Below are 10786 nucleotides of genomic sequence, written 5' to 3' on the forward strand. Positions count from 1 at the left end.
TACTTGTTAACGTAGGCATATAAATGTGCCTACTTAAAATTCTCAAAACAAAAGTATTTTCTTCAAGTATAATTATTTACAATTTCAAACACAAATTATATTAACTAAAAAAATCATGGACAATATGGACATCTTCTCAATTTCCTGCCGTCTCATCAAAAGAACTTCTTGGCTGCCTACGGCTTAATGTGTCTATCATCAATACATATGTCAACAAATTAAATAAAAGCCTAAATGAAGGCAATGGTTGTCAAACATTTTATTTCGAAAAACGAAATATAATTCATAACATAGTTTATACATTGCTTACATTGAGTATATAACAGTGTTATATGTGTTTATTACCTATATAAACTACAAAAAAAAGGGCTATGTCATGTCATTTAAATATAGGCCTAACTGACAAATATAATGAATATCACTATTAGTCATGACCTGAGATGATCCTGATGTCAGATCATCCTTACTTCAGGCAGATCCATCTTGCGGGTTTTCTATAAGCCAATTAAGGTCCTTAAGAACTCTTTCTAGTTAGGCCTATTTATTTACACAGATTGGACGCTTCAACATTACCTCGCACGAGATCGCAGAGCGAGCGCTAGTCACAAAACGTCAGTAAACTAGACTGGCTCCGCCCGCCTACGTACTTCCGCTCAATTTTAACTTCAGTTAATGGAAATGAAGTAGCCCCTACGAGAGTCGGATGGATAGGACCAGGGAGCGTCTGAAATGTTTCCGGTAGGCTACGTTCGAGCCAAGAAAAACTAACTTTAAATAAATAAAGATGCAGGTACAGACAGTCCTACATTGTTAGTTTACAAAACACTGTCACGTGGAGAAGACGACGGGTGGACAAAATACATCCTAAGTATATCAATTTAAATGTAGTTATGTAGCCTAGATACATATGTAACAACACCGAGATAGTTACATGTATATTAAAGGAAGTAATGGGATATTGACTTGGAATAGCACATGGGATTTTAATCGAAGGCACTTTCTTCATCCATTCAACTCATTGTCAGTCTCCGAGTAACCCATGAGCTTAATGGTTCCAATTACAGGCTGCTGCCCCACGGTGTCGTCCTATCTGCTCATCAAGGAGGAACTCTGCCTTCTTGGGGGCGGGTACTGCCGAGCAGGTTTTCAGGAAACATGAGTAGGCTATTATCAGGAAGTAAAGAGTTTTTCAGATTTGTTGTTTCGCATGTGAGTTAAGCATTACGTCGTTTTATACATGTTAAAGGCACGATCATCATTGTTGTTACCAAAATAGAGAGTTTCCCCTTAGGTTTTGTCTTTCCTGGGCTGTGCGTACGACCTCCAAGGTAGGAATAGGTAGGCTTCAACTTTCGTTCAGCGCAGTAGAGTTGTACACAAGTGTTCAGCAGATCGAAACCAAGCACAAGCACCTCGATATTGACAATAGTGAAAGTATTTTGTAGAAAAATATGAATACATGTAACCTAAAAGGAAATCGATTTCATGTATGAATTAAGCCAGAAGGCAGCCCGATGTGTTTCACCAAAGGCCACTGTCACTCGTTGTTCTTGAAATTTGAAATGACTGACTATTGTTATAAAACGTGTAATAACAATAATAACATAACTAATGCAATACAACATTTGCGGGACTTGCATGTCGTCAATGATTTTGGATTAAAGGTAGGCCCACTTAATGCAGATGTGTCCCTAGTAAACACGTGTGCCTATCAATGTTTACCTTTAGGCCAAAGACCATGAACCGGGCGCCCTTGCAGCAGCCCCAGAGCTGCGGGTCCTGGGAGCTGAAGGAGCGACTAGGCACCGGGGGCTTTGGGAATGTCACCAGGTGGCAGAACAAGGTAGATGATCAATGATTACGGCGGAAGATATAATCAATACTCACTGGTGTATTGAATGGTTGGACGATTGAATGGTTTGAAACACTACAGGTTGGATGGAATGTTGGTCCTGGATTTAAGACAATATTCAAGGATGTTTGGGGTTATTTGGAGGAACAGAGTGTGTTTCGTTACAATAGTGTGCAATAGAAAGATGCATACGAAATTATAGCCTTCAGTGTTATCAATATTGTTGACATTTTATCGTTTATCTCTGCTTAGCATATGGTGTGAGCCGAGGTGTGGTTACATTATATTACAACTCACCAGGAGGGGAAAAGGAAACTCTGATGAAACTTACCTGGGCTGGTTAAATGGATTGTAGCTATAGGCCTACTAAGTGTCCCTCTGGTATGACATCACAGCCAGTCACATGGATGAGAGCTGTGCAGTGCTGCACAGAACGCCTTTTAGGGGAAACATGATATGCCCTTGAAGGGGCCCATCCGGCTTAGTTATATTAATTGTATTACTCAGAGGACCATTTTGGACAAATCCCAGGTAGAAAGAAAACTTTAAGGTAATTCAACATTAAACAGGCTGAATTCCACTATATGTATAATCACCATGAAGGCCATCTTGATTTGTATTGACTGATATATATGTAATTAATAATAATAATTTGTGAATTCTGAAATGTATGTCTTTAATATTTGCTGCTAGTGGTTTTGATATTATAAGATACAACTAAAGTGTGATAGTCATTGTGACTTGGTTTTGCAACAGGACTTTTAGTGAATTACAGATATAAACGTGACACAAAAGAGCAGAATGTTGATGATTTGTGTTGTATTTATTCTCCTTGTCGGTGTACTACTGTACATGAAGGAAGGCTTTACCCCCGGTCAATTGCTGCTGGAAATAAACACAATAGTAAATTGTACACAATGGGAAAGGACTTGCCGGGAAGGAAATGAAACAGTCATGCCCAGGTAGTCTAACTCCTGGTGATGCAGTGTCTTCACTTCCACTTTAATATTAACTTTAGCCATCCCTGTTTAATGACAATACCACAGGCTAGTGTCTACTTCCCAGTTTAGTCGCAGGGCAACCGCAACAACAGGGGGTGTTAACAATACGGGAAATCTGCAATACACTGGAAATCTATTCTTAATGCTCTACGCCAGAGGGGTCAAACACAAGGCCCGCGGGCCGAATACCTCATTTTATGTGGCCCGCGGGGGCTTCAAATGAATTTGAAGATCTTAAAAAAAAAAGGCGAAAATGCAGAAAAGTTCTGCCACACACCTCTGATAAAATACAAAATCATTGCATTTGACACCAAGAAGCCCTGTGTGAAATGGTTCTGGAACTAGAAGATAAAATGACAACGCTCAACTGTTCATTATATGGCAGTGATACAGGCTTGTGGCCTGGATCACCGCCAGTTCCAGCAGTTTTTGAAGGAGGTTGCTCAGAATATTGAGATGTGACATACCCTACAGAATTAAGGTGGTAGGACCGCGGTCCTTAAACAAGTTTTTGAGCTTTGAGCTTAGGGATTTATGTTATTATAACACAGAGCAATTTTCTTACTTGCTTGCATATATTTTCAAATCTATGTAATTGCATGTACAAGTATGCAATGTATATTTATACACTTAATACTAAATAATAAATAAATAATAATCAAACACAGAGACAGTTATTTAGCAATATCTTAAGGAATAGTTAAATTATATATCGTCTAAGGGCCGTTACAACCGCCCCTTTCAGGGGAACCCATAATGCTTGTGTGGCCCGGGGTTAAAATGATTTCATCCTGTCTTAGTTTCTTTTGGTCAGTGTATTTGGTTAAACACATAATACATAGTCTGCAAAGCCTGTAATCCTTTCACATTTTGAGTTAAAAGAATGGACAAGAATTGTGTTCCAGGAAACCTCACTAATTTAGCACCAAATGTACCATTAATCAATATTACTGGTTGTGTGTTGGTTCTGTACATCCACCAATGGGTTCTGATTACACCTTGCTCTGATTGCTTGTGTACCTATGTATCCAATTCATGTGTGTGTGTGTGTGTGTGTGTGTGTGTGTGTGTGTGTGTGTGTGTGTGTGTGTGTGTGTGTGTGTGTGTGTGTGTGTGTGTGTGTGTGTGTGTTTGTGTGTTCACAGGACACAGAGGAGCAGGTTGCTATTAAACAGTGCCGACAAGAACTGAGCGAGAGAAACAAGGAGAGATGGTGTCTGGAGATCCAGATCATGAAGAGGTCAGTTCTCAACCTCCAACAACAGGGAGACTTAAAAGTTAATGTCACATTATCATAGCATTTACATTATGTTTTCATGACACATTTAGGCATGGCCCAATTCTTTGGAAATGTGAGAAATTGTGATTGAGGTTCGACTGTAGTAATCTTTAAGCTTACTTGAATGACCCTTACTTGGGTCACTTACTTGAATAGTCTTGTGCTCGGTTCACATGCCACAACAGTTGGGTTCTAGTTTTAATTTATGTTTCCAAACCGTCATCTCTGACACACCAGGCAAGCGCTGTTTGTCGTGTCTTGAACTAAATGCTATAAAAAAATCTCTGCACTTATGACTTTGACATATGTTAATCCAACCATGCGTTTGATTCTTCTGACAAAACACAGAGAACCTAATTTTAAACCTTCCAGTAGTAAAAATAAATCTCCGGCCATCACAAATGGCCCTGGGTTATATTAAGACTTTGGTGGTAATTTTTGCCACCCACTCATCTTGCACTGCACTGGTTTGAGGGGCACAGCACCATTGTCTGTTATGTCTTGTGATTAAGTATGGGTGCGTTCCTGGTGGTACGCTGCCGTGGTGATGGTTTTCTTGTGTGGTCAAATCGGTATGTGTTTTGGCATTTGTAGCATTAACATTTAAAAGAGTCTTTATACAAGCTCACGGTTTACAAGTGTGTTGTTCTCAGCTAGACATGGTTAGAACCACAGTCCTATGGTGGCCCACGCACTGCTGGTGGAAAAGCACACTACCTAGCCGCAGGCAATTATATTATTATGAGTACTTAGCGAAGATGTATGTACAAGTAAAATAACCCACTCACGTTACACATACTAAGAACACACACACACACACACACACACACACACACACACACACACACACACACACACACACACACACACACACACACACACACACACACACACACACACACACACACACACACACACGCACACACACACTCAGAGGGAGGCATATAGTATGTACTGCGCAGGCATCACACATACACATTACCAGATGGACATCCACATCTCCACCAACATACATGTCTATCATGTCTGCCTGCGCGCACACGCACAGACTCTCAAACACATTTATTTATGCACACACATTTTCTCATGTGTACCATTTTCTTAGTATTGCTCAAATTTGGCCTTTGCAGCAAATTGATCATCACTTCAAATCCACTCCTTTTGCAATTCTGTGAAGGATAAATATCAGAGCATAGCGCATATGTTTAGTTAACCTCCACCTATTTCAAAAGTACGTCATCACCTCAGCTAACGAATGGCTGAAACTTAATAAAACAGATATTTCCCAAATCAGGTAATGTTAAACTCCTTTGTGTGTTGCAACAGAAACATCCCTTTTGTAAGATGTTATTCTGTTCCGATTAGGTTCATGAGTATCATGTTTGGACTAGAGAGCCTGCCCTTCCTAGTTTCCTCTTCCCAGCACAGAAATAGGGGCTATGGTGGGGCTGGTGGGGCTGGTGGTGGTGGTGGTGGTGGTGGGCGTTGTGGTGGGGTTGGCGGTGGTGGTTGGAGTTGTGGTGCTGGGGCTCACGGTGAGGCTGGAGGTGGTGGAGGTAGTGGGGGTCTTGGTCCTGTGGATCTCGATGGGGCTGGTGGTGGTGGAGGTTGTGGTGGTGGTGGTTGGGGGGAGGGAATTGGTCACATCAATACTTCCTAATAATGTCCCGATGGCTATCACACGTTTGTCTGTGATGCTATCCTAACCTAGCCCTGTCCCAATGGCCATGGGTTGCTGTTCCACGTCGTGGGGCCCAGGGTAACTTGTTTGACCGGGGTGACCCGGGACAGCTGGTCACAATTAGTTTCTATTGTTTTGAGTTTCCTCCTCCCATTTTATAGACCCCAAAAAAAGAGTTAATGGTTCTTCAAAAGAGGCCGCTTAATCAAAACCAGCGAGGAGAGGAAGCTAGAATACTGAAGGTGTTGGATCAGCCAGACAGTGACAGTCCACCTCTCCTTTACCCCCAGGTTGGACCATGTCAACGTGGTGGCGGCCAGGGACGTTCCAGAAGGGATGCAGAGACTAGTTGCCACCAACGACCTGCCATTACTGGCCATGGAGTACTGCCAGGGAGGCGACCTGAGGAAGGTGTGTGTGTGTGTGTGTGTGTGTGTGTGTGTGTACACTAGTGTATGTGTATGCGTGTATACAATTGTTTGTGTGTGTGTGTGTGTGTGTGTGTGTGTGTGTGTGTGTGTGTGTGTGCGAGTGAGTGAGTGTGCGTGCGGCAAAAGATATGTGTGTAAAAACAAAAGGAAGAGTGGGAGGAATTTTCTGTGTCTTTCCTGTGCGGTCATGGTTGTCTTTTAAACACACAATATATTTTAATTAAAACTAAGACATTCTGATCTTAAAAGCTCATCATAGTCTTTAAACCTTAAGTGTTACAAAGGATGTTTTTGCACTGTGTATATACATCAGAGCTTGCCTTTCCTACACCATGATCTCTCCATAACTCACTGTGGTATAAAGTGAACACGTCCTTTGGTGTGTGTACAGTACCTCAACCTCCTGGACAACTGCTGTGGAATGAGGGAGGGATCAGTCCTGATTCTGCTGCGGGACATTTGTAAGTGCTCTCTACGTTATCAAAGACCCAGATCTGTCAACACAAGAGATAGAGAAGCCTCAGAGAGTAACAGAGAAGAGAGAGCGGGGGCATGGGGGGAAATGGAGAGAGAGAGAGCAATATGGATTGAGAGTGAGAGAGAGCAAGAGAGTAGTGAGTAATTAATTGGGCTACAGAGTGATTCGTTTCCTGTAGGATGAAGGATATGGTCAACAGAGGTGACCAGTATCGTGATGTCATCATTGTCCCTTAACCAAAACCGATTCGGGTTAGTCACCCGAATCTTCGGAGGAAGCTTACGTCAACGCTCAAGTCTGAGTTGCACAATGCCCTCGTCTTTAAGCATGAGCCTACAGTGTTTCATCCGTCTGACAACATTGATATGTTCTTAACAGAATGACCCTTTCACACACACACACACACACACACACACACACACACACACACACACACACACACACACACACACACACACACACACACACACACACACACACAATGTATTTTTCCTGTAATAGGTGGGCACATCCTGTACCACCAACCAGGGCGGAGACATACAAATTGATCCGCACTCACGCACACACACACACACACAAACACACTCCCAATCCTCCCATTCAAGGGCTTGAAGGTTATGAGTTCCGCTTCACTTAACACTCCAAACTAACACAATTACTTCTCACCATCTTGACGCACAAAGGCGGCGACAATGCTTTCGAGGTCACAAAGGGAGACTTCTGGGTACGCCTGACTTTATGACTTAGTCCGCCCCTTAGTCACTAGTATACATATTAGTGATTCACTCCACGGCAGTGTAGAATGCTATGCATGTTTCCACAGATCTGGGGTCCTACATACGTTTATTCAAAACATTAGCAAACCTCTTGATCCCGTTCCCTGTCCTCACCCCTCTAAGCCTCGGCCCTAACGTACCTCCACAAAAAGAGGATCATCCACAGAGATCTGAAACCCGAGAACATTGTGCTGCAGCAGGGGGAGAAGAGGGTGAGTTCAACTCTGTTATGATTCACAGACCGGGGGGACCACGCCTCACATTTGATGAAAATAATTACCCAAAGTGCACATGGAGTTAGTGGGCTTTTACAGTCTGTCCAGGCCCATTTCTCATGTCGTTCTGACTGCGATGCCTTTCTACGCAAACACGGGATCTCACAGTGTTATGTTCTTGGGCCATCCAAGCTCTTTGTATCTCCGTGGCCCTGCCGTTTCCAGCCATTGTTCTGATTGTTTGAGTTGACCTTCCTCTGTGGGTTTCTCCCTCCACTGTTTACTATTTTATATACAAGAGCAACCTCAGTTATACAACATGAAGTATGTTGTATAACTGAGGCCAGACATATTAAAGATGTTGCCTGAAGTGTTAAACTTAAATGAAAACCAAACACAATTTCGAAAAACGTTTTTACATATACCATAAAAAAAATCGCTACGATTATTTATAGGGAACAGTAAATCCAGCGCTCTAATCTTGTTATTGGTGTAGATCGGTCAGATGATCGTTAAGCAGAAATATAGGGCAGATCATCACAATAACAAGAATATATCTCTGTTGTTATTGGATAATCCAACCTTTTACACACTCTGTTTTCTTCATTATCTTCCCTATGTGTAGTTGATCCATAAAATCATAGACCTGGGCTATGCCAAGGAGCTGGACCAGAGTAGCCTGTGTACGTCATTCGTCGGAACGCTGCAGTACCTGGTAAGCTATGACCCTGCAATTAACGGGAATGGAGCAATCTCCTTTTTGCAATTTCCAGCCATTCCCGGTGTGCGTGTGTTTATGTATGACAGTCAAATATGTTTTCCTTAACCTCTCCTCCAGGCGCCAGAGCTGATTGAGAGACAGAAGTACACGGTCACGGTGGACTACTGGAGTTTTGGCACGTTGGTGTTTGAGTGCATCACAGGATTCCGCCCCTTCTTACCAACCTGGCAACCTGTTCTCTGGTACCACTCACCCCTGAAACCGCCCAACTGATTATAACAAAACAGAGAAACTGTGACTGTACACTACACTACAGCGTAGCTTACGTTCCTGTCTGTTGACGCCGTTAAGTCAGCTAATGTGTAATCTACTCTGACAGAAATCTACACGTCTGAAGGAAAAACTAACTAACATCGTTGGATGTGTCTAAAAAAGCATGTTTTTCTAGCAATGACTTTCATCGCCAGCTGCTATTGTTGCCAGTGCTGTCGTACTGTTTGTAGCTTATGACGCAGGCAGAGACTAGCGTGAGGGCTGCTATCCATCTATTCCACTTGTTGTTTGTTGTTGGTTTGTAGCTACAGTTGAACTTGAAATAACCCGACAAGGAGGGTTGTAAGTGTCAGCGTACCAGATATGTAATGCACTAAGGTTTCGACAGTGGGTGAGACGTCCAAGGGTGTTACCAAGTCTCATGTATTGCGTCATGTGCGCTGTTCAAGATAAATTCTCAAGAATAAGGTTGAAGGTTTTTTTTCGTCAATCTTCTCTTTTTTTAAGGCACAACAAACTGAGGTTGAAACAAGATCACGACATCGTGGTGTACGAGGACCTGAGCGGCGAGGTCCGCTTTTCTAAACATCTGCCCCCGCCAAATAATCTAAACAGGTGACACACACAAAAGCATGTGCACAACGAAACACATACACACAAGCGGAAACACAAGCACACACATAGCCAAACAAACACATACACAAAAGCGGGAATAACTTCACACACTAACTAACGCACACACACACAGACACTCACACACACAAACACACACAAGCACATACATACCCAAACGTACACATACACACAATCGGAAAAACATACACACACTTAAAAACGCACACACAGATACACACAGAAGCACACACATACACAAACAAACACATACACACAAGCGGAACACTAAAACGCACAGACACACCCACAGTCACACAAACACAAAAGCACACACATACACAAACAAACACATACACACAAGCAGAAGCACATACACACACTGATAAATGCACAAACACACACACACACACTAACCACACACACACACACAAGCCCACGCACAGAAGCACACACATACACTAATTGTTAGAAACTTGCTCACCACTCACAGAAACACAAACACACATTTACAAATGTATACACACTCACAGATAAACACAGACTGACACACGCACGCACAAATCACACACATAAATACATACACAAACATACACAAAAACAAATACGCAATACTGTTCTTGTATGCAACTTCATGGCCAGTGAATGAACCTGAGTGAACCGTAGTGTTTGTGAACAGTCTGTTGTTGGAGAGGATGGAAAAGTGGCTGCAGCTGATGCTGAAGTGGTCTCCACAGGAGCGAGGCAAAGACCCCAACTCCACATCGGGCAACTGCTTCTCCCAGCTGGAGACCATCCTGGAGCTCAAGGTGCTTCCATACCGCCAAGATTCTGTAACTAGAAGAAGTGCTGCCGTTATTAGACAGATGTGAGGATCATAGAGGGTCCGAGGCCGTGCTATTAGTCTCTGTAGTAGGCCGTACGCACCTGGTGGCCATGTTGTTGAGTACGGCGGGGGACATCTTCTAGAATCTTTCTGAACCATGAAAACTCAATCAAGATGCATTCTAGAAACTACCTGGGTGGGGAGATGGAATGCAGACCAGAATAATAATCCACTGAGTTGTTGTTATGATTCACAAAGATTCTAGAAGATTTCTGCACCCAACCAACCAATATGGCAGCTAGGTGAATAAGGTCTTCGGTATGTATTGCAAGCTAAAGAGGGAATTATCACAGCAGCAGAATACACAACCAGCGTCTTTGTCGCCCTCTGTGTCCTCCAGCTGGTCCATGTGCTCAACATGGTCTCCGGCAAGATATTCTCCTACTCGGTCACGGCCGGTGAGACAGTGACTGACCTACAGCTGCGAATAGAGCAGGACACAGGCATCCCTCCAGCCAATCAGGAGCTGCTCCTAGAAACCGGGGTGGCACTGGAGTCTGGCAAAGAGGCCCTGCAGTGTGCCGTGGACTACACAGTAAGCGACTTCTGCTACAGACTCAAGCAATCTGTGCTGTAAGCAA

General features: G+C 43.0%; 1 protein-coding gene across 4 annotated transcripts in view; it reads left to right on the plus strand.

Moving 5' to 3' along the window:
* Positions 1 to 1080: 1080 nt before the first annotated feature.
* ikbkb (inhibitor of nuclear factor kappa B kinase subunit beta) overlaps positions 1081 to 10786 on the plus strand; it is a 15662-nt gene continuing 5956 nt past the window's right edge. Inside the window, exons 1-11 of one of the 4 annotated variants that reach the window (XM_060054402.1) lie at positions 1081 to 1177; positions 1729 to 1843; positions 3999 to 4093; positions 6104 to 6224; positions 6636 to 6705; positions 7622 to 7710; positions 8339 to 8428; positions 8552 to 8676; positions 9215 to 9322; positions 9999 to 10128; positions 10546 to 10740. In XM_060054402.1, coding sequence (XP_059910385.1) covers positions 1739 to 1843; positions 3999 to 4093; positions 6104 to 6224; positions 6636 to 6705; positions 7622 to 7710; positions 8339 to 8428; positions 8552 to 8676; positions 9215 to 9322; positions 9999 to 10128; positions 10546 to 10740 — 1128 coding nt within the window. In that variant the 5' untranslated portion in view covers positions 1081 to 1177; positions 1729 to 1738. Of the gene's footprint in view, positions 1339 to 1728; positions 1844 to 3998; positions 4094 to 6103; positions 6225 to 6635; positions 6706 to 7621; positions 7711 to 8338; positions 8429 to 8551; positions 8677 to 9214; positions 9323 to 9998; positions 10129 to 10545; positions 10741 to 10786 lie in introns of all 4 variants that reach the window. The other 3 variants (XM_060054403.1, XM_060054401.1, XM_060054399.1) reach the window with 3 other exon arrangements.

Source organism: Gadus macrocephalus, chromosome 6, assembly GCF_031168955.1.
Source record: "Gadus macrocephalus chromosome 6, ASM3116895v1".
NCBI classification, from domain to species: domain Eukaryota; kingdom Metazoa; phylum Chordata; class Actinopteri; order Gadiformes; family Gadidae; genus Gadus; species Gadus macrocephalus.